At 47.2% G+C, this 23,245-nt stretch overlaps 1 protein-coding gene and 1 long non-coding RNA gene across 2 annotated transcripts in view; both read left to right on the top strand.

Annotated features, from left to right (window-relative positions):
• The window catches only part of LOC310707552, a 345,072-nt gene that overhangs the window by 124,699 nt on the left and 197,128 nt on the right, over positions 1–23,245 (top strand). The window lies entirely within an intron of this gene.
• Positions 5–22,815, top strand: ZMAT3 (zinc finger matrin-type 3). The gene is made up of 6 exons (XM_083504566.1): positions 5–2,515; positions 5,546–5,874; positions 8,955–9,074; positions 13,045–13,211; positions 13,369–13,472; positions 18,642–22,815. The coding sequence occupies exons 2-6, from the start codon at positions 5,602–5,604 to the stop codon at positions 18,851–18,853; spliced, it is 876 nt and encodes a 291-aa protein (XP_083360692.1). The 5' UTR covers positions 5–2,515; positions 5,546–5,601; the 3' UTR covers positions 18,854–22,815.

Below are 23,245 nucleotides of genomic sequence, written 5' to 3'. Positions count from 1 at the left end.
AATCTTTATTGTGTACTCGAAGGAAATTTTGTGCATAGGTATGCATTCAAATGAGGGAGTTTATCTCCATCTGTTCTCTTTACATCATTCTTCTAAAATCTTTTTATTATGTTTTCTCATTTTGTAACAAAAAAAAAGTCCTGTGTGCTTTAGCCTTTCCTCCTTGGAGAACCCATTCGTTTCAGATGGGCTGACCACCATAGTTGAATAAGGCTTGGCTCAACCCAATTGGTTATACAGGAAGCTGACTACAGTAGTACAATTCTCGAGGTTCCAGGCTAGTTGGGAAGCCTCTAAGGGGACCCTGGCTCTTGGGACAACAGGTTGCCAGCTGTATGGTAAATCGTGTCCCCAGTTTTTACAACCGCGCCACCTTTCCCCTTGCTCTGCACAAGTAGGACAGCAGTGACCATCCACTATTACAGAACAGCAAAAACAGCCCGCTATTGGGAAAATACTTGCGCAAATACCCTGTTACCCTAATTTTACGTCCTTCTCTCCATACAGTTGTATGGAAAAGGGACTATAACTGCACCATGTGCAGTTTGGGGAGAGGGTCATTGCTCTAATTGTGGGGGGGGGGGAGAAAGAAGATTAGGGGTTCCTTAATGACCTCCCCCCAAATTTAGCCAAATCATTACCTGTTGCCTTCTAAAAACTAAGGGAGCCATAACCACAAAAGGACCCCACCCTTTCAGTTTGAATACTGGAGAAGGGACAACAAAGATTTATTAATCTTCACTTGGGGGATCAAAGTAGCTCAAGTCAGCCCTATGTTGTTGTTTTGTCGTTTAGTCGTGTCCGACTCTTCGTGACCCCATGGACCAGAGCATGCCAGGAACTACTGTCTTCCACTGCCTCCCGCAGTTTGGTCAAACTCATGCTGGTAGCTTCGAGAACACTATGCAACCACTCTCGTCCTCTGTCGTCCCCTTCTCCTTGTGCCCTCCCTTTCCCACCATCAGGTTTTTTTCCAGGGAGTCTTCTCTTCTCATGAGGTGGCCAAAGTATTGGAGCCTCAGCTTCACGATCTGTCCTTCCAGTGAGCACTCAGGGCTTTTTTCCTTAAGAATGGATAGGTTTGATCTTCTTGCAGTCCATGGGACTCTCAAGAGTCTCCTCCAGCACCATAATTCAAAAGCATCAATTCTTCGGCGATCAGCCTTCTTGATGGTCCAGCTCTCACTTCCATATATCACTACTGGGAAAACCATAGCTTTAACTATACGGACCTTTGTTGGCAAGGTGATGTCTCTGCTTTTTAAGATGCTGTCTAGGTTTGTCATTGCTTTTCTCCCAAGAAGCAGGGGCCTTTTAATTTCATGACTACTGTCACCATCTGCAGTGATCATGGAGCCCAAGAAAGTAAAATCTCTCGCTGCCTCCATTTCCTCCCCTTCTATTTGCCAGGAGGTGATGGGACCAGTGGCCATGATCTTCGGATTTTTGATGTTGAGCTTCAGACCATATTTTGCACTCTCCTCTTTCACCCTCATTAAAAGGTTCTTTAATTCCTCCTCACTTTCTGCCATCAAGGGTGTGTCATCTGCATATCTGAGGTTGTTGAGTTATTATAAACACAATCCTGCACGCCTATTCAGTTACCCCACTGAATTCAATGGGGCTTACACAAAGGGAAGCAGTGAGGCGTACAGCCTTAGCAGCAACTCAACGCCACTACTCTTACTGAGAAACGAGCGAGCCCCACTGAACTCCTGCGTAAAAACGCACAGCATTACCCGGCGCAGCTTTACAGTCCTGCGCGCCCATAATTTGGGGGGAGCAAATTCCCAACGGGTTTGCTCCCGAGTAAATATGCACAGGATTGGGTCATCATCCTATGCCTCGGAAGTCAGCGGGGCTCCCTTCTCAGGAGATACCTCTAGGACCGCGCAGATGCGACGCGGCCAACCCTTGGGGATCTACCGCTCCGCCGCCGCGGAAGCCCCCTTAGCTTTTGCTCCCCAGTAAGCGGGAGAAGCGCCGGCAGCAGGTCCCCGGGAGCGGCCCGCAGCCCAGCTATTAAGACGCCGCCGGGAAGTTTGCACGCTCCGCCCGGGCTTTGCTTAGCGGCTGGTGGTTCGCAAGGTCCAAACGGGAGAGCAACCGGCGGCACAGACGCGACCGAGGAGCAGAGCGCATCCTCTCAGCTGCTCTCCTGCGCATGGAGAGACTCATGATCCCAGAGAGAGACGTGACAGGGCAGTTTTCCCAAGTCTCCTCCCCTCCCCGCTTTGCTCTGCAGTCACTTCCTGCAGCTGTTTCCATCTGTGTCCGGTTATGCTGCTCTCCCCCCCCCACTCCACCGGCTTTCTCGCCCCTCCACCGGTTCCCTTCGTAGCCCCTTTAGACCTGGCTTTTTTTAAGTTATAAAAGAGGCGCCACGAAAGCTCTCCACGATCCCATGCTCGGGGATGCGGCGCGCGCCTGGCCGGCTCCATCTCCGGGAAAATCCTTGCAGGAGCCTCCTGTGAATCGCTCTCTTTTCCTTCCACCACCAGCCTTCGGGAAGCCGGTAGGTCCATCGTCATGTCCTCGTCTCGATGTGCCTGGAATAGAATAGCCGGGGAACCGGCGTCTAAGAGCAGCTGCGACCCTACGTGCCCCATTGGACAAAGTGGGGTTGACTTGCGTGTGGACAGGGCTGTGCGTGGCTTCATTCAGCTTCGCTGCACACTCCTTTAGGGGCATTTTGCAAAGGGGGGTGGGTTTGTTTTCTTTGCAATGCATCGCATCGGATACTGTGTGTGCCTGGTGTTGGGTGTGTGATCTATAGCACCACTAATATGCCTTCAGATAGCCAGATACAGTACTTGCAAGCTGAGTATGACGATGGCAGTCAGAAGCATGCACTATCTCTGTCATAGCCAGCAACAGGCAAAGTCTTATCCTTCAGGAATTTGCCTTTTAAAAAAACAACCCCTAAGCGAATGACTTATCACCTCAAGTGCAGATCTCACGCTTTAATGAGGGTAATAAATGCACATAACATTTTAGTTATATGACCTCCCGGTGTTGCATCCTTTATATTTTACACAAGGGGCAACTGAGGATAAAGGACCTGTTCAACGAATCTGTGGGCCAAACCAACCCTTGAATGCTTTCTTTAAGCACAGCAATGAGTCACGTTTGCATCTCTGGATATTCTCCACAGCTTCCATCATTTGCCCATGTTCCCTCATGCATTTCCTCGATTTATTAGCCACCAGAAGCATGTTGGGGGGAGGTCTACAAGACAGGATTCCCATCTATATTTTTGTTTTAGTTTGCATTTTTTAATATTGCAGGTTTTAATCAGCAGTGTAGTAGTGGGGGGATGCAGGGGATCAAAGCCCTGAGACTTTATTTTTTTCCGGAGCAGGAGTGATGATGTCACCGGTCAGAGCTCCTGGATAATTTGAGGTGCCCTCTTTGCTCCGGCAGTTGAACGAGGCAATAGTGAGGCATTCCAGTTTGTTTCCGGCTGCTTTAGCATGGAGGCGAGGAAAATATTAAAAAGCAGGTAGATAGTGATGCGCCTTTGCAGGATAGTTTGTATTTCTAGTTAAAAGCTAAAGGTTGCATTTCACTGGCCGAATAGCTTTTACATAGAAAGCTGCCTAATATTGAGTCAGATCATTGGCCCATCTAACTCAAGGTTGACAACACTGACTGGCAGCAGCTCCCCAGGGTTTCAGACAGGGCGTCCCTGCCAGGCCTACCTGGAGACATTTGGGATTGAACCTGGGACCTTTTGCATGCAGAGCTTGTGCTGTGCATGGCACATAGGTTCACAAAACTTGCAGACCCTCCCAGTGTTTCTATTTTCCAGGGACAGTCCCGGATAAACAGAAGCCATCCTGGTTTCTCATTTGATCTTGGAATGTCCTGCTTTCCCTGAGCACGTCCCTATTTTCATCAGAGAAATGTTGGAGGGTGTGGAGTTGTTCGACCCCCGAGCCAAGAAGATAAGAAACTATATAGCCTTTAGAAGACATCTGAAGGCAGCCCTGTATTGGGAAGTTTTTAAATGTTTAATGTTTCATTACTTTATATATATGTTGGAAGCCACCCAAAGTAGCTGCGGCAACCCAGTCTGATGACCGGGGTATAAATAATAATATTATTATTATTATTATTATTATTGAATAGGACATCCCTGTTTTCATTGGAGAAATGTTGGAGGGTATGAGCTTCACCCAGCATATAGTTAAACTTTGGAACCAGCTCCCACAAAAGGCAGGGTTCTAGGGGAAGATTAGATGAATTCATTGACGATCAGGGCATCATTGGCTCTCAGAACAATTCAAAGGTTGGTGCTGACCTTTAAAGCCCCATATGGCCTCGGCCCTGTACATCTTCACCCCCATCGTTCAGCCCAGGCACAGAGGTCCAGCTCCAAGGGCCTTCTGGCGGTTCCCTCGCTGTGAGAAGTGAAGTTGCAGGGAACCAGGTAGAGGGCCTTCTTTGTAGTGGCTCCCATTCTGTGGAACGCCCTCCCTTCAGATGTCTATGAGGTAAGTAAGATGAGCGCTTGAAGGAGCTGGTTATGTTTAACCTGGAAAAGAGGAGGCTGAGAGGGGATAGGATAGCCAGCTTCAGATATCTTAAGTTCTGTCACATGGAGGAGGGATCATGCTTATTTTCTCCTGCTCTGGAGGGTAGGAGTCGAACCAATGGCTTCAAGTTGCAAGAAAGGAGATTCCGACTAAACATTAAGAAAAAAACTTTCTGACAATAAGAGCTGTTTGACAGTGGAACGGTTTCCCTTGGGAGGTTGTGGACTCTCCTTCCTTGGAGGTTTTTAAGCAGAGGTTGGGTGGCCATCTGCCATGGATGCTTTAGCTCAGATTCCTTCATTGTAGGGGGTTGGACTAGATGACCCTCGAGGTCCCTTCCAACTCTATGATTCTATGATTTAATGATATTGATAATAATTTGTTATTATTTATACCTTGCCCATCTGACTGGGTTTCCCCAGCTACTCTGGGCAGCTCCCAACAGAATATTAACAACACGATAAACATTAAAAACTTCCCCAAACAGGGCTGTTTTCAGATGTCTTATAAAAGTCAGATAGTTGTTTATTTCCTTGACATCTGATGGGAGGGCGTTCCACAGGGCGGGTGCCACTACTGAAAAGGCCCTCTGCCAGGTTCCCTGTAACCTCACATCTCTCAGTGAGGGAACCGCCAGAAGGCCCTCGGAGCTGGACCTCAGTGTCCAGGTTGAACGATGGGGGTGGAGACGCTCCTTCAGGTATTGATTCCCAAGTTAGTTATTATTATTATTATTATGCATTACCTGACATTTTCAGAAACTGAAGTTGAAATTTTTTGGTTTTCCAAAAGCACTTTATGTGATTCTTCATCAAACGTAGTCTTTCCAAGCTAAATGTTGTCCAATCATAAAGATAATAGCAGATTTGAATTCTTCACATCCAAAACCATATCTTTATGACCCCTCACTAAAGAAATTGGCAGGAAATTAAATTTCACCCCCTTAAATTACACCCTACTGTTGGATCCTCCTGCCTTAGAGGAACTTCTCTGTGTTTCTGATCCAGAGTCGACGTTGGTCTCCTGTCATCAAGGGAAGTGATGCCAGACGTTCTCTTGACAAATGATCCTCTTGCAGCAAGCTGGATTTCCTCCTGCTCCTCCTGAGAAGCTCCCATCGCTTCCTATGTCAGTGGGCGCCAGGCCTGCAGCCAACTTGCGACTATCCCCACAGAAACCTCTCGGACTGGGGCCGTCGTTGCCACTCGCACAAGATGAGGAACTTGCTACAGGGGTGGAGCTGGACCCTGTGTTGGAGGAACTTTGTAAGCCATTGTGCTGCAGGCTTTGTAACGTCACGCTGAATTCTGCGCAGCAAGCCCAGGCTCATTACCAGGTGAGGAGGAAGCTGTGAACACCAGCACTGCACACTAATAATAATAATAATAATACAGTGGTGCCCCGCAAGACGAATGCCTCGCAAGACGGAAAACACGCTAGACGAAAGAGTTTTCCGTTTTGGAGGTGCTTCGCAAAACGAATCTCCTATGGGATTGCTTCGCAAGACGAAAATGTCTTGCGAGTTCCTGCGGGTTTTTTCCCCTCCCCCCCTTTTTCTAAGCCGCTTATCCGCTAAGCCGATAAGCCGCTAAAAGCCGCTAAAAGCCACTAATAGCGCTAATCCGCTAATCCGTCAATGGGCTTGCTTCGCAAGATGAAAAAACCGCTAGACGAAGAGACTCTCAGAACGGATTCTTTTCGTCTTGCGAGGCACCACTGTAATAATAATAATAATAATAATAATAATAATAATAATAATAATAATAATTTTATTATTTGTACCCCACCCATCTGACTGGGTTGCCCCAGCCACTCTGGGCAGCTTCCAACAAATATAAAGGCATAATAAAACATCAAACATCAAAATTTTCCCTATACAGGGCTGCCTTCAGATGTCTTCTAAAAGGCCTATAGTAGTTTATCTGTTTGACATCTGCTGGGAGGGCGTTCCACAGGGCGGGTGCCACTACGGAGAAGGCCCTCTGCCTGGTTCCCTGTAACTTGGCTTCTCACAGTGCGGGAACCGCCAGAAGGCCCTCAGAGCTGGACCTCAGTATCCAGGCTGAATGATGGAGGTGGAGACACAGCACTTTGGAAATGTGGAAAAGTTCACCTGGTGACACTGTGATGTCAGGTGATGGCCAGGTGGGTTGCTCCGCCCTCCTGTCTAACTTGGCCCATGATGGTCAAGGAGATAACTGGCAAAATTCAGTTCCTGACCCCAGTGTAATGTCTTCAAAATCAGATCAAACCTGACATGAACTCACTAAGTGGCCTTAGGGGAGCCCGAGTCTTCCTGATTTGCAGTACGAGGATAACATTCCTGGCCCGCCTTACAAAGATGTTGTAAGGATTACTGTGTGAAGTGCTTGGAACACACAGACATGCTACACATAATAATAATAATTAGTAGTAGTAGTAGTGTTGCATTCTGCCTCTCACAAGAGAATGAGCCGCTATGTTCCCTAGGCCTCTTTAGCAATTCATCTTTTCTGTCTGGCAGAATTGCTCTACACTTGGAGGAGGGGATGGTTTACTGTAATACAGTGGTACCTCGGGTTACAGACGCTTCAGGTTACGGACACTTCAGGTTACAGACTCTGCTAACCCAGAAATAGTACCTCAGGTTAAGAACTTTACTTCAGGATGAGAACAGAAATGGCCCGGCAGCGGCGCAGCAGCAGCGGGAGGCCCCATTAGCTAAAGTGGTACCTCAGGTTAAGAACAGTTTCAGGTTAAGAACAGACCGCCAGAACGAATTAAGATCTTAACCCGAGGTACCATTGTATTGCTGACCTCCGCAGTCAGTTGCACAGCATAAAAGGAAACATCCTAAAAGAGGTTGTGTGTACAGATGCATTATTGCGCAATGCAAGGCATCTTGACAGAAACATGTTGGGTATATCTTGAGTGTTAAAAAATGTGCAAGATGAGATGAGATTTTTGTGTGACTGAAAACTACTGCAGTTTTACATGACCAGTGGGAGGCTGTTTGTTCAACCAGTCTCTCTCTCTCTCTCTCTTTCTCTCTCTCTCTCTCTCTCTCTCTCTCACACACACACACACACACACACACACACACGTGTGTCCCTGGTAAATTAAGTGTGGTGTAGTAGTTAGAGGTGGGTGGCGCTGTGGGTTAAACCACTGAGCCTAGGGCTTGCCGATTAGAAGGTTGGTGGTTCGAATCCCTGCGACGGGGTGAGCTCCCATTGCTCGGTCCCTGTTCCTGCCCACCTAGCGGTTTGAAAGCATGTCAAAGTGCAAGTAGATAAATAGGTACTGCTCCGGCGGGAAGGTAAACGGCATTTCCGTGCGCTGCTCTGGTTTGCCAGAAGCGGCTTAGTCATGCTGGCCACATGACCTGGAAGCTGTACGCCGGCTCCCTCGGCCAATAAAGCGAGATGAGCGCTGCAACCCAGAGTCGTCTGCGACTGGACCTAACGGTCAGGGGTCCCTTTACCTTTAGTAGTTAGAGGGTTGATTGAAACGTGCTTGGTGACCTTAGGCCAGTCACTGTCTCTCAGACTAACCTACCTGCAGGGTTGTTGTGAGGATAAAACAGGGAGGAAGAGAACCATGTTATTATTTATTAGTTATTAAATATGTATATTACCCTTCATCCATAGATCTCAGGGAAGTAGCGCTGGGCAATACCTGGTTTTCAACTTTGTGATATATCACCAGCTAAACATCACAATATACAATGGTACCTTGGGTTACATACGCTTCAGGTTACAGACTCCGCTAACCCAGAAATAGTGCTTCAGTTTAAGAACTTTGCTTCAGGATGAGAACAGAAATTGTGCTCTGGTGACGCGGCAGCAGCAGGAGGCCCTGTTAGCTAAAGTGGTGCTTCAGGTTAAGAACAGTTTCAGGTTAAGTACGGACCTCTGGAATGAATTAAGTACTTAACCCGAGGTACCACTGTATTGATAGATCACAATGTCTGAAATAAGGATGGAGCTATGTAGATTCATTGGCTGGATTCACGGTTTCCCCTGTGTTGTGATTTTTGTATAGCACACCCACCCACATCATGATTCGCAATATATTGCCAAGTCGCAAACTATGGAACTGATATCACGATATGGACTTGAAACCGGTTTTGGACCATATAGCGATATATTTCCCAGCCCTACAGGGTGGTTCACAACACCTAGAGCTCCGTGGAGTAAAGGTGGACTATAATAAACAAACAAAATAGGATTGCCTATTAAGTGAAAGAGTCCTAAAACGCTGATGACAGCCACATTGTGCGGATGAAGATAAAGAACCTTTCCTCTCTCTTTTGATTAATATTGACAGTTGAGGATTGCATCGACCTTCACAGTAAACCCCACCTGCAGCCGCATTTTCTTGTCACACAGCTATATGGCTGCCCATGAAAGCTGTTAATGCAGGCTCTCTTTCCAGGGTAAAAACCATAGTAAGAAACTTCGGAATTACTATGCTGCCAACAGCTGTCCAGCTCCTGCCAGGATGAGCAGTTCTCTTGAGCCAGCCACCCAACCGGTGGTTTCCCTTCCGCTACAGGTGAGTTAGTTGTATGGAGGTTTTGCTTTGCAGTGTGCGTTCCACAGCATATCGATGCGGAATAATAGTAATAATAATACATTTTTATTTGTACCCCACCTTCCACAGCCAGAGCCGGGCTTAGAGTAGCTAACATCATATAAATAATACAATATGCATAAAAACAAGCAATCAATCGATTAAAATGCACCCCAAAATTAATTCAAATAAATTAAAATTAAAACGACAAATGACAATTGTCAGGTTAAAATTGAAAGCGGTTAATACTCGCCAGGACCAACTGTTTCCACTGATATTATAAGGACCTGTGGGCGGGCTGGGAAACTTCCTTTGAGCTTGTTCTTATACAAAGAGAAAATGAGTCAGACTGAACCCTGGCCAAAGGCCTGGTGGAACAGCTCCCTTTTGCAGGCCCTGCGGAAGGATGTCAAATCTCGCAGGGCCCTAGTCTCTCGTGAGAGAGCCTTCCACCAGGCCGGGGCCACGACCAAAAAGGCCCTGGCTCTGGTTGAGGCCAGTTTAATCTTCCTGGGGCCTGGAATCTTCAGGATGTTGTTATTTGCAGACTGTAAGGTCCTGGGACATACCAGGAGAGGCGGTCCTGTAGGTCCTAGGGTCCTAGGCCGTATAGAGCTTTAAAGGTTAAAACCAGCATCTTCAACCTGATCCTGTACTCCACCGGGAGCCAGTGCAGCTGGTATAGCACCCGATGAATGCGCTCCCGCGGCGAGGACCCCGTAAGGTGTCTCACCGCGGCATTCTGCACCCGCTGGAGTTTCTGGGTCAGTTTCAAGGGCAGCCCCACGTAGAGTGAGTTACAATAATCAAGCCTGGAGGTGACAGTCGCGTGGATCACAGCGGCTAGGTCAGGGCAAGAGAGGTAAGGAGCCAAATGCTTAGCTTGGCGGAGATGAAGAAATGCCGCCTTTGTTATAGCTGCAATCTGCGCCTCCATGGAAAGGGAGGCATTGAATTATGTTCCACTGAGCTTGATGGGGATGCACTCCCTGGCCAGTGTCTATGAGACAAGGACGTACACTTGCCATGTGCTTTTGTGCATGCATGTGTCTCATTCCACACAGTTGAAAGCAGCCATGCCTCTGAATACCGCTTGCTGGAAGCCACAGGAAGGAAGAATGCTGTTGCCCTCAGGACCTGCTAGCGGTTTCCCCCAGGGGTATCACATTGCCCACTGTGAAAACAGAATGTTGAACCAGATGGGGCTCTTCTTGTGTCCTTATGATGTATTTTTAAAAAGGTACTTATTGCTCTGCTCTGTTGAAAGCTGCTTTGGTTCTCCTACAAAAAAGCAGGGTGGGATTACATGGGTGTAATGGGGGGGGGGGGGCAGAGAGCAAAATCTGCCAGTGCGGGGAGCAAAATCAAACTCTGAAAAGGGAGGCTAGAGGCTAATTTCACATGCAAAAATGTGAACGGTGTCTGCACATTTTGTTTCATATCCCAGGGTTCTTCAAATGCTAGCAAATTACTCTTCCAAAGAAAACCCTGGGAACAGGGTGATTATGGGGGGAACTCTCTCCTTGCTGTGTCCCACAGACTCCCATGCATAAATATTGACAGCTAGATAATATATTAAAGGTGTGCCGTTCAGCTAGCAGAAGCCAGCACCAAGGACTCCTGCTACCAAAAGGGGGCTTTCCTTTCTCCTTCCCCCCACATGTCTCCTGCACAAAACCACAGATCCTAGGACTTGCCGATCAGAAGGTCGGTGGTTCGAATCCCCGCGACGGGGTGAGCTCCCATTGCTTGGGCCCTGCTCCTGCCAACCTAGCAGTTCGAAAGCACCTCAAAGTGCAAGTAGATAAATAGGTACCGCTCCGGCGGGAAGGTAAACGGCGTTTCCGTGCGCTGCTCTGGTTCGCCAGAAGCGGCTTAGTCATGCTGGCCACATGACCCGGAAGCTGTATGCCAGCTCCCTCGGCCAATAAAGTGAGATGAGCACTGCAACCCCAGAGTCGGTCATGGCTGGACCTAATGGTCAGGGGTCCCTTTACCTTTTTATTAAACATTAAAAGCTTCCCTAAACAGGGCTGCCTTCAGATGTCTTCTAAAAGTCTGGTAGTTGTTTTTCCCTTTGACATCTGGTGGGAGGGCGTTCCACAGGGCGGGTGCCACTACCGAGAAGGTCCTCTGCTTGGTTCCCTGTAACTTGGCTTCTCGCAGTGAAGGAACCGCCAGAAAGCCCTCAGACCTGGACCTCAGTGTCCGGGCAGAACGATGGGGGTGGAGACGCTTCTTCAGGTATACTGGACCGAGGCCATAGAGAAGATTCCACTGGCATCCGTGGAAGGTGCCCTCCCAGGACAATGTAATTTAAATGGAGGAGTTCATGAGGACCATGGTGCGAGGGGGAGAGATTTTGCACCTGTTTTCCCCTTGTTTTAAACCATGATCCCTGGCTCTAATGGAATGAAAAGCCAGTATTCTTTCAAGGTGAAATTCTGGTAAATTTTCTAGCTGGAGACATGGGTGCCTGAAACTCATCCGGACTCACCTATGTAGTGCTAAACTATGGTTTGGTGTAGCGTGCAAACATGGCAGCGACGTGTGATATGGGATGCTGCAAAAAAATGACATCCCACTATCAAGGCCCCCCCCTTGCCTCCAGAAACATGTAGAATCACTCCCTGAACATTGTGACGTTGTCACAGCCTGCATTCCCAAAGTCCTAGCTAACCGTAGCCAGTGCTCCAAAGGAAAGGAAAACATTTTTGGTGGGAGTAAAGATTACAGTAGCTGATGAGGTCAGCCACTGGGGGGAGACAATTTCTTATGTAAAATTTTTTATTAGATCCTGCTGTAAAGCCGTTGATCACTCTGATTGCAACTGTTTTCTCCCATCACATAGAAGTAAATGGGAGCCATTCATGGTTATGGGCACCATTTATGCTTATGGGTGAATGCAGAAAAGTGTAGGGCAAAAGAAATTGCCAACCAGAGTTGTTCACCAACGATCAACCAACACACAAGCAGTAAAAAACAATATTATAACCACTTAAATTTACATTTCCTTCTAAACACTGTTAGAAGCCAGTAGAGACTGTACAATGACTGCAACCTAGCATAACTGTAATATTTAAAAATTGACAACAGTACCGTTTCTGTAGCCCGGGTCTTAATTGGCCATTATGCCAAAGCAAAAAGGTCGTTGAGGTTCACTGAAAAGTACTGAGGGATGGGGCTTGTGCTATGGGGCAGGTTGTTAAGGCCTGTTTAAATAGACTTTGGAATGGGGCTTGGCCGACATTGCATGGAATCAATTTCCACAGTTGTGGAGCCACCACTGAAAAGGCCCCGTACTGTCTGCCTGTCAGACCTGGAGTCAGACACAGGTCAGTACGAAAGACACAGGGCTCTGTTATCAGTGAAGTTAACTCTTTATCTGACAAAACAGCATATAGCTCAGCAACACTTCCCAGTAGGTCTTTATGGAGCAATTGTCAGGAATGAAGGTACTTATGGCTCCTCCTCTCCCAGATGTTTCCTAAGCAGCCTCAAACTACGTCTGTGCACCTCTGGCCTCTGTTCAGCTCTCCTCATTATTCTGCGTGTTTTGGGAGACTGGTGGGAGGGGAGCATGTTGCAGCAGGAGATGGAGACTCCCTGGATTCTTCAGCAGTCTGTTGACCCTCCTCCTCTGCTTCAGCCTTGGAGTCTGAACTGCTCCCTGTCACCGACTCCTTCTGCCCACTTAAGCCTGTTGCCCCTCCTGTGTCCGGCACCTCCTCCCACCTCCAATCTTCTCCTCTCCTAAGTGTCCCACCACCAATCCCCTGACACTGAGCCTTCCTCCTCTGGGGGTTCCCCGGCTGGTGCCTCCCACCACTCCTCTTCATGCAGCCAGTCCCTGAGAATGTCCACCAACCGAATGAATAAGTACAAGAACATCCGTTTTGAAGAACAAGCCACGTTGATGTGCCTTAATGCCTTTCCCCCCCTTTCTGACCAGGGGGCTTCTTCAAAACCAGGAGGGCGGGTGATCCTGGCCACAGAAAATGACTACTGCAAATTGTGTGACGCTTCGTTCAGTTCGCCGGCTGTGGCCCAGGCTCACTACCAAGGGAAGAATCACGCGAAGAGGTTGCGCCTGGCTGAGGCTCAAAACAACGCATTCTCGTAGGTATTACTGAACTTCTTTGAGAGTGAGGGGTTGTGATTGGAATGGCTTTTGCTAACCTTGTCTGGTGACACCTGTAAAATATATCTCCTTGTTGTCTTCCCACACCCCTGCTCCTTCTTCTCCTCCTCCTTCTTCATGTCTTCACAACACCAGGGAGTCATCAGAAGTAGTGGGCAAAAGGAAGATGCGGAAAGTAGGGAACGAATACAAGATGATGCAGAGCAGACGAAACGTCTATGCCGTCCAGAGTAACACAGGTACTTCTCATATTTGCTGTCGCGGTTAAAAAATAACCGCTGTTTCTTTAATACAAAAAGAAACTGAGTCAGCATGACTCATGAAACCTTTCACCTACATAAGATAAGACCATCCTGCCTCCACTTGGAACTGACAAGGCCATCCATTAAGCCTTCATGGGTTGATAAAGGAGAAGGATCTGTTTATGCAGCTGGGTTTGTGTTATACAACTCAAGCTAATGGATTTTAGCTAATGATCCTGAAGAAAGAATTTGGGAATTTTGGGGCTCTGGTTCGGGTGACTGCACAGTCAGATTTTAGTAACCTGTTCCTTCATATATGCTTGTATATAGGGTGGTCATTGATGGTCTGTTTGTGGCGTGGGTTGGGTTGGTCAGAAGGCTGAAAGCTGGTTGCCTTAATATGTATAAAGCTATCGGTCATGGTGGGATAAGAAGACTTTTAAGAATAAAAGCAGCAATACTCTGCAAAGATACTCTTTCTCAAGGACTCTTTTGTGTCAACTAGGGTCTGAGGACCAGGTGAAGGAGTCAAAGGAGGTCAGAACCTTTTCTTTTTCAAACACTGACAATTTGCATCCTATTCAGTGTATGTTATTTCTAGCTGAAGCTAGAGACCTCCTTTTGCGTGGTAGCAGAGCCAGGTTAGGGACGAGAGACCTTGTGATTCCAGAATCATTGCAGCCAATTACCAGTTCTACATCCATAGCTGAAGCTGTAGCCTGGGACATAGCAAGAGGGAGGTTTACTAATATAATAGGGCTGGGCAGGGACCCCCCCACCTGCCCTGTGGCCCTCAGATCACAGCAATTTATCCTGTGCTGCACCCCAAAGCAATTCAGGGAGGAGTCAGGCTAAGTTGTTGTTGTTGTGATGACACTTTAAAGGCTGACATTCATTACAACATAAACTTTGGTGGGTTACAGTCTAATAATAATAATAATAATAATAATAATAATAATAATAATAATTAATTGTACCCCGCCCATCTGACTGGGTCGCTCCAGCCACTCTGGGCAGCTTCCAGCATATACAGAAACATGATCAAACACCAAACATTTAAAAATTCCCGATACAGAGCTGCCTCCAGATGTCTTCTAGAAGTCGTGTACTTCTTTATCTCCTTGACATCGGTTGGAAGAGTGTTCCAGGGAGGTTGCCACTGCCAAGAAGGCCCTCTGCCTGGTTCCCTAGATGCATAAACGGTTAACGTTTATGCCACAATCAAGTTTATTTGTTTACTTTCTTAATTTCTAGTCCGTCTTTCCCTCCAAGGAGCTCAAGGTGGTGTTTCTGGTTCCTCCTCCCCATTTAATCCTAACAACAACCCTGCGAGGTAGGTTAAGCTGAGGGAGTGACTGATTTGAAGGTCACCCAGAGGAATTTGTGGCCAATTGGGGATTTGAACCCTGGTTTCCCAGGTCCTAGTCCACCCTGGCTCAGTTGTATATTGTTTTGGCTGCAGTGAAGAGATGACTCACTCAGCTTTGTTGTTTAGTCGTTTAGTCATGTCCGACTCTTTGTGACCCCATGGACCAGAGCACGCCAGGCACTCCTGTCTTCCACTGCCTCCCGCAGTTTGGTCAAACTCATGCTGGTAGCTTCGAGAACACTATCCAACCATCTCGTCCTCTGTCGTCCCCTTCTCCTTGTGCCCTCCATCTTTCCCAACATCAGGGTCTTTTCCAGGGAGTCTTCTCTTCTCATGAGGTGGCCAAAGTATTGGAGCCTCAGCTTCAGTATCTGTCCTTCCAGTGAGCACTCAGGGCTGATTTGCTTCAGAATGGAGACGCTTGATCTTATTGCAGTCCATGGGACTCTCAAGAGTCTCCTCCAGCACCATAATTCAAAAGCATCAATTCTTCGGCGATCAGCCTTCTTTATGGTCCAGCTCTCACTTCCATACATCACTACTGGGAAAACCATAGCTTTTACTATACGGACCTTGGTTGGCAAGGTGATGTCTCTGCTTTTTAAAATGCTGTCTAGGTTTGTCATTGCTTTCCTCCCAAGAAGCAGGGGTCTTTTAATTTCATGACTGCTGTCACCATCTGCAGTGATCATGGAGCCCAAGAAAGTAAAATCTCTCACTGCCTCCATTTCTTCCCCTTCTATTTGCCAGGAGCTGATGGGACCAGTGGCCACGATCTTGGTTCATGATCTCACTCAGCTAGCCCTCTGAAAATAAAAGCAAGTGGTAAACCGACAGCCAACATGACATGGGGATAAGTTATTATTTGAAGGGTTTTCAGATCCTTGCAAACGATGGTGTGTGCAGGTTTTCAGGTACACACGTATGCATATACACACACAGGAGGATCCTGTCCCACACGGTGCTGATTTTTGCTCCTTCACAAGCGACTTGCACCCTGCAGAGGTGTAGTCCAATACTATCCCTGATCCCAATGTTGATACTCACCTGGAGTACTGTGTCCAGTTCTGGGCACCACAATTCAAGAAGGACACTGACAAACTGGAACGTGTCCAGAGGAGGGCAACCAAAATGGTCAAAGGCCTGGAAATGATGCCTTATGAGGAATGGCTAAGGGAGCTGGGCATGTTTAGCCTGGAGAAGAGGAGGTTAAGGGGTGATATGATAGCCATGTTCAAATATATAAAAGGATGTCACATAGAGGAGGGAGAAAGGTTGTTTTCTGCTGCTCCAGAGAAGCGGACACGGAGCAATGGATCCAAACTACAAGAAAGAAGATTCCACCTAAACAATAGGAAGAACTTCCTGACAGTAAGAGCTGTTCGACAGTGGAATTTGCTGCCAAGGAGTGTGGTGGAGTCTCCTCCTTTGGAGGTCTTTAAGCAGAGGCTTGACAACCATATGTCAGGAGTGCTCTGATGGTGTTTCCTGCTTGGCAGGGGGTTGGACTCGATGGCCCTTGTGGTCTCTTCCAACTCTATGATTCTATGATTCTATGAATGCTGCCCAGGCATTGTGAGGTAGATTGGAAGAGGTAGAGGGGGAGAGTTGGTTTGGTGGTGGGGAGCCAGGGAAAAATTGGGGCAGGAACGCATGAGAAACACTAAAGAGAACAAATGTTCTTCCACAGGGAAGGTAGCAGAGGCTGGAGTCTTGTATTTCTTTTCGTAATTTCTTAAAAATAAAAAATAAAAAAATTCTTGTACCTTTTGGCTTTGCGAAGGCTTTGTCCTGAGATTCCCAAAGTTTAAGAACCTGGGCGGTCAGTGCTGCAGAAAATGAGCATTAAAGACTTATTTGTCTGATTTTCTCTCCCCATGACCCCTGCCTGCCTGCCTGCCTTGGTTTCTCACTCCAGAACTTAATTTGCCATCTGCCCTTCTCTGATGCCGCTCTTAGCGGGGGCAATTTTCTGCTCAGTTTCCTTGGCGCCAGGCCAGGTCGTTTGACTCCTGGATCCTCTCCGTTCTGCCGTCATCCAGAAAGACAGAGCTGCTTAACCACCCTCCAAGGCCATCTGCTGTGGGAATCCTTTTCACCTCCAGCATTTCCGGAGCAGAATTTTTAATAAACAGTCCAGGAGACAGACAGTTTGTTTACTTGTTTTGAGTGGGTCAAGAGGTGCTTTAGCTTGATCAAGACGTAACTGAAATACGTTTTGAAAGCTTTAGGCTCATTGGAGTGATCTTGGTTTAATTGCATGTATTTATTTGAGATTTCCAGGCTACCTTTTAGGACCATCCCTGTGATGTCCCTAAGAATAGAGCCCCTGAAATGAATGGACCTCAATTATTCATATCCTTTATTTTCAGTGGGTCTGCTTTTGGTAGGACTAACATGGGATACAACCCAATGCAGAATTAAAGTCAGAACAGGTTGGATGGACGTCTGTCATGGATGCTTTAGTTGAGATTCCTTCTGTCTCAACAGTTCTGTGATTCTATTAGATAATAATAATAATAATAATAATAATAATAATAATAATAATAATAATATATTTATACCCTGCCCATCTGACTGGGTTTCCCCAGCCACCCTGGGCAGCTCCCAACAGAATATTAAAAACACGATAAAACATCAAACATTAAAAACCTCTCTAAACAGGGCTGCCTTCAGATGTCTTCTAAAAGTCAGATAGTTGTTTATTTCCTTGACATCCGATGGAAGGGCGTTCCACAGGGCGAGCACCACTACGAAGAAGGCCCTCTGCCTGGTTCCCTCTAACCTTATTTCTCGCAGTCAGGGAACCACCAGAAGGCCCTCGTTGCTGGACCTCAATGTCCGGGCTGAATGATGGGGGTGGAGAATCTCCTTCAGGTATACTGGGCCGAGGCCATTTTAGGGCTTTAAAGGTGAGCACCACCACTTTGAATTGTGCTTGGAAACGTACTGGGATCCAATGTAGGTCTTTCAGGACCGGTGTTATATGGTCTCGTCGGCCACTCCCAGTCACCTGTCTAGCTGCCGCATAGATTGCAAAAGGCCATAATGTATCTCAGAAGATTTTTCCTACCTGCATAGAGGCTTCTTGCAGGGCAAGGAGGCTGAAACAGTGTCTTCTTGCTCACGGGACATGCCTGATCTATGTCCATGCCTACTAGTTGACCACAGACAGATGTGAAACATGCATAAAACCCACTACACATAAGACAAACGGCAAAATGAATAGACCAAGCTCAATGTAAGAATTGCTCTCCATGACCCTTGGGGTCCCTTCCAAGTCTATGATTCTATGATTTTGTGTTTCTTGTATTGTACTTTTCTGTTGTGAATTGCCTTGAGATCAACTGAGGAAGGTTAATAAATCAGCTTCAACAACATATGGTGAGGACAGGGTGCTGCACCATGCAGATAGGCCTTTTACCTGATCCGGTGCCTGGCCTTTTCTAAGAGCCAGTGTGGTGTAGTGGTTAAGAGCGGTAGACTCGTAATCTGGTGAACTGGGTTCGCTTCCCCGCTCCTCCACATGCAGCTGTTGGGTGACCTTGGGCTAGTCACACTTCTCTGAAGTCTCTCAGCCCCACTCACCTCACAGAGTGTTTGTTGTGGGGGAGGAAGGGAAAGGAGAATGTTAGCCGCTTTGAGACTCCTTCGGGTAGTGATAAAGCGGGATATCAAATCCAAACTATTCTTCTTCTTCTTCTAAGGTTTTTGGCTAGTGTGAACTGGGCCCTAAGACCTCTCTCTGGCAGGACATGAATGACCTTTCCCTTCCGCTCCCTCCCCTCTTCCTGCAGGCCCTTATTTCAACCCTCGCTCCCGCCAGCGGATCCCGCGCGACCTCGCCATGTGCGTCACCCCCAGCGGCCAGTTCTACTGCTCCATGTGCAACGTCGGCGCCAGTGAGGAGGCCGAGTTCCGGCAGCACCTGGAGAGCAAGCAGCACAAGAGCAAAGTGTCGGAGCAGCGCTACAAGAATGAGATGGAGAACCTGGGCTACCTACAATGAGACGGCAATTCCCGCTGGCTCCATCCATCCTTCCTCCCTCCCTCCCCTCCCCTCCCGCCAGCCCTGATGGAGGGAGCAACTTCTCTCGCCTGCTGCTTGCCGTTCGCCCTGCTTTTTCTGCTCCGTGCCTTAGGAGTTCTGCTCTCCAGTGCTCTCTCTTCCTCTCTCTCTCTGTGTTTTAAAGCACCTACAAGGCCAGCGGCGAAATAGGTGACGCAAAAGGTTTTTTTTCAGATTTCGCTGCCACTTGGCACATGAGTATGCGCTGCAGGGTGCCAAGTTCTCCGTGTTGTGTTTGCTCATTCGCTAAGGCTCAACCTCGCCTTCTTCCCCCTACCCCTATGCTCCCCTTTGCATGAGTCTTGGCCTGGGAAGCACCGGAGCCACAAACAGGCAGGGCGCAAGTTTCGCCCTTTTCTCTCTTCTTCTTCGTCTTCTTCTTCTTTGTTTTCGCCCTGCATTCTACTGCAGCTTCAGAAGGGGCAGTTTGGATGAGAGAAAAGCAGCCACAGTGCTGCACCAGGAGTCCTAGCTCCGTGATGGCTGAGCGCACCCCTTGCAAACAGGAGGTCCTGGCTTTGAACCTGTGCACCTTCAGTTGCATCAAAGGCTCTTGGGTACCAGGGCTGCGGAAGACCTCTGCCCCAAGGCCTGGGCGAGATGTCGCCGCTTAGAATTGCCAATACTGGGCTGGATGAGCCTGTAGAGACACAGTTGGTAGAAGACATCTTTGTCTGTTTACAAAGATTCTGCCGGTGGGCATAGAGAGGGAAAGCTAAAACTCTGCAGGGTAACTCGCTTAGAAAGTAGATATGGGGCCAGAGGTTTGTCTCTCCCCCTCCAAAGCTAGTAAAAACCTATTGTCCCCATGGCATTCTGCCACCCTTTCCTTTCATACCCATTGCCCTCCCCTCCTACAAAGTTGGAACCAGCCATTTTTAAAAAGGGGGTTAGCGTTCCAGGTGCGTTATTATTATTATTATTTTACAGCATCCAATTCAAATATGCAAAATGAAGTATGTGAATATCCCAGTTTCAGTTTATTGGGTTTACAAACCGTGAGCATCAAATACAGTGCAGAGTTATCAAGACAATATTGTTGGGGGAAATGCCTGGGAAGGCCACCACCTTCCCAAGACACCGGGGCGTTTCTCTGATTGTCACTCTCTGGCTGTAAATCTTCCTCAGTCCAGAGAGACCGGTGATAAGCGACCCCTCCCTCCTGAGAGGAGCACGCTCGTCTTCTGGCATCTCATAGCAGAAGAGCCAGTGTGGTGTAGTGGTTAAGAGCAGTGGACTCGTAATCTGGTGAACCGGGTTCGCTTCCCCGCTCCTCCACATGCAGCTGCTGGGTGACCTTGGGCTAGTCACGCTTCTTTGAAGTCTCTCAGTCTCACCTCACAGAGTGTTTGTTGTGGGGGAGGAAGGGAAAGGAGAATGTTAGCCGCTTTGAGACTCATTTGGGTAGTGATAAAGCGGGATATGAAATCCAAGAAAGAGTCAATCAGTAGCTCTAAACTACTTTATTTTACAGTCTATATACAAAGAATCCATCAGCATGTCTGTGCTCTCTCAGCCGCAGTACAGAACAGCATCGCACACAGAAGTGAAACTAAAACTTCCAACAGTATTGAGACTTCCTGTCTCACGCTCTCAGACACTCACATGATATAAACAACATAGTGCTGCATACTGGAGCAGCACAGGTGGATAAAAATGCTAACAAATGTATTGGGGGTGGGGAGAGAAAGACAGACAATATGCATTCATGCAAATTGTGCCTTTTGAAAGGAGAATATAACAAACGCCACAAGTAGTCAGAAATGGTTAAAAATTCAGGCGATTTTTGACGTGGAAGTAATATGAATTTGAGCCATTCCACTTGCAGAAGTGTGTGTGTGTGTGTTTTGGAGCACACAGTTCCAAACTCCCTGGCAGTGGATTGGGCTGGCCTCCCTAGCTTACATGTGACAAGAGGGCCCTAGTCATTTCAATACATGAAAGCCGTTTTGAAGGTTCAGCATACTTTGAGAACACCTGGTGTCTTTTACTTTCCTTCGTTTTCATAGCTGTGGATGAGTTTTATTTCACACATTTCATTTGTAATAATAATGATAATAATAATAGGAAAAATCAAAAGGATTTCCTCCGGATCGGAGGGTACTATCTCTTTTTAATTTATAAATTTCAAACATTTACAAATTTAATACAAAATTCATACTTTCCCATTAATATTCATTTACCACTTGACTTCCCCTCCACCCCTCCATGGTTTCCCCATAATTTCTCATGTTATTGCAGATTTTGATTATTCTGTGTCCTATCCTTTCCGTATATTCCCTAGAACATAGTATTTACTGCTGTTTTTCATTCAAATCCTACTTGCCTTTCTACGTGTTTGCAACAACTCTTCAAATATTCTATGAAAGGTTTCCAGACCCCCTTATAGATGGCCTCTTCTTGATCCCTGATTTTCATAGTTACATTTGCTGGTTTGTCATACACTCAATTTTTACGGAGGGTACTATTTCCATAAGCTCTAGAGGTGGAGGATAGCCCTGAACAAGTCCATAATTTCACAGTGTGTGAGGCTGATGGCCGTCAGCGATTGGAAGCATGGTGTTTATGCGTTGCCAGCCATAGCCAATTGCTCAACTGGAAGCATCTGACCTTGGCTGCTAGAATAGCGACAGATAGCTAGGCAGCGCCTCTTGTCTCAGGCAGCCTTGCAACCATCCTCTTCCTTCAGAAGTCTCATTGTTTAGAGGAGCTGGCATTTGCTTTTCTGACACACTACCAGCTGTGATTGCATGCCTATTCAGCCGCTGAAGCACAGGAGTATCCAGATCCATCCTGTGACCTTCATGGATGGGTGAAACCACTCCTCAATTTTGTTGCTTAGCAGATTCATTTAACTGAGAAATCGAACAAGTGGGGTTGGGTGGGCAGGTCCAGTGGCAGAACATCTGCTTTGCATGCAAAAGGTCTCAGTTTTGACCCCTGACATCTCCCAGGTAGGACTGAGAAAAGAGTGCCTAAACCCCTTGAGAGCCACTGGAAACTTTGGTTTCCAGTTGTTTTGGGACTATGATTCCCATCATTTCTGACCACTGGTCCTGCTAGCTGGGGATGATGGGCGTTGTAGTCCAAAAACAGCTGGAGACCCAAGTTTGGGAAACCCAGATGTAGACAATACATGACCAATGGTCTGACTCTGTATAAGGCAGCTTCATGCATTAATATGAGTTGCCATACTTTTGTTTCTTGAGTTCCCATGCATTGCTTTGGTGTTGTTGTTTAGTCGTGTCCGACTCTTCATGACCCCATGGACCAGAGCACGCCAGGCACTTCTGTCTTCCACTGCCTCCCGCAGTTTGGTCAAACTTATGCTGGTAGCTTCGCGAACACTATCCAACCATCTCGCCCTCTGTCGTCTCCTTCTCCTTGTGCCTTCCATCTTTCCCAACATCAGGGTCTTTTCCAGGGAGTCTTCTCTTCTCATGAGGTGGCCAAAGTATTGGAGCCTCAGCTTCATGATCTGTCCTTCCAGTGAGCACTCAGGGCTTATTTCCTTCAGAATGGAGAGGTTTGATCTTCTTGCAGTCCATGGGACTCTCAAGAGTCTCCTCCAGCACCATAATTCAAAAGCATCAATTCTTCAGCGATCAGCCTTCTTTATGGTATTGCTTTGGTACTTCCCTTTAAATATTCTTTCTCTCTCAAAAGCCGTAAAAAGGTACATCTCAAGAGCCCAGGTGCTGGTCTGCACAAAACAAAAGGGACAGACTGGAATGTTAGAGCCGTGGACTTTACCACTTCAGTCTGCAGGTGGGGGAATTGCATTCTCGAATGCTCTCTGCCTCTAACCCCAGACTCCTTGCAGGCAGTAGACTTACACAACAAGAAGAAAGGCTCAGCGCAACACTCTGATGTGCTTTTCAAGTGTAAACAAACAAACAAACTTTCCCCTGCTGTGAAGTGGCACAGGCTCTGAATCCCACTGCTTGGATTTTTAAAATAATGTAAATTAAAAAAAAACCTAGTGTGGCACAAAGCCCTGCCCATGCTCTTCTTTTGTATAGCTTTTTGACCTTCATGGAAAGAAAAATGCATTTTTGCCCACCCTCTTTTATTTATTTATTTAGAGTTTTAGCCCTCTAGTTTTATGGATCCGGGCAGGTGGCAGGGTTTCCCCTTCCCAGTCCCCTGTTTCCATCATTCCTGCATAAGCACTGTGAGGTAGGCACTCGACTTCAGAGCAAGAGAGTTCATGGCGCAACGAGAGAGCTGCCAATTCTGCAATCCTCTTGATTTCAGTGCGGAAGTGTTATGTAATGTACCAATTGCTAATTTGGCCAAGGCCAGATCCTATGCATGTTGGTTCAGAAGCAA

The sequence above is a fragment of the Podarcis liolepis genome (assembly GCF_965112155.1).
Source record: "Podarcis liolepis genome assembly, chromosome: 5".
Lineage (NCBI taxonomy): Eukaryota > Metazoa > Chordata > Lepidosauria > Squamata > Lacertidae > Podarcis > Podarcis liolepis.
Note: the sequence above shows the minus strand (reverse complement) of the source record. Positions and strands in the feature narration are given on the sequence as shown.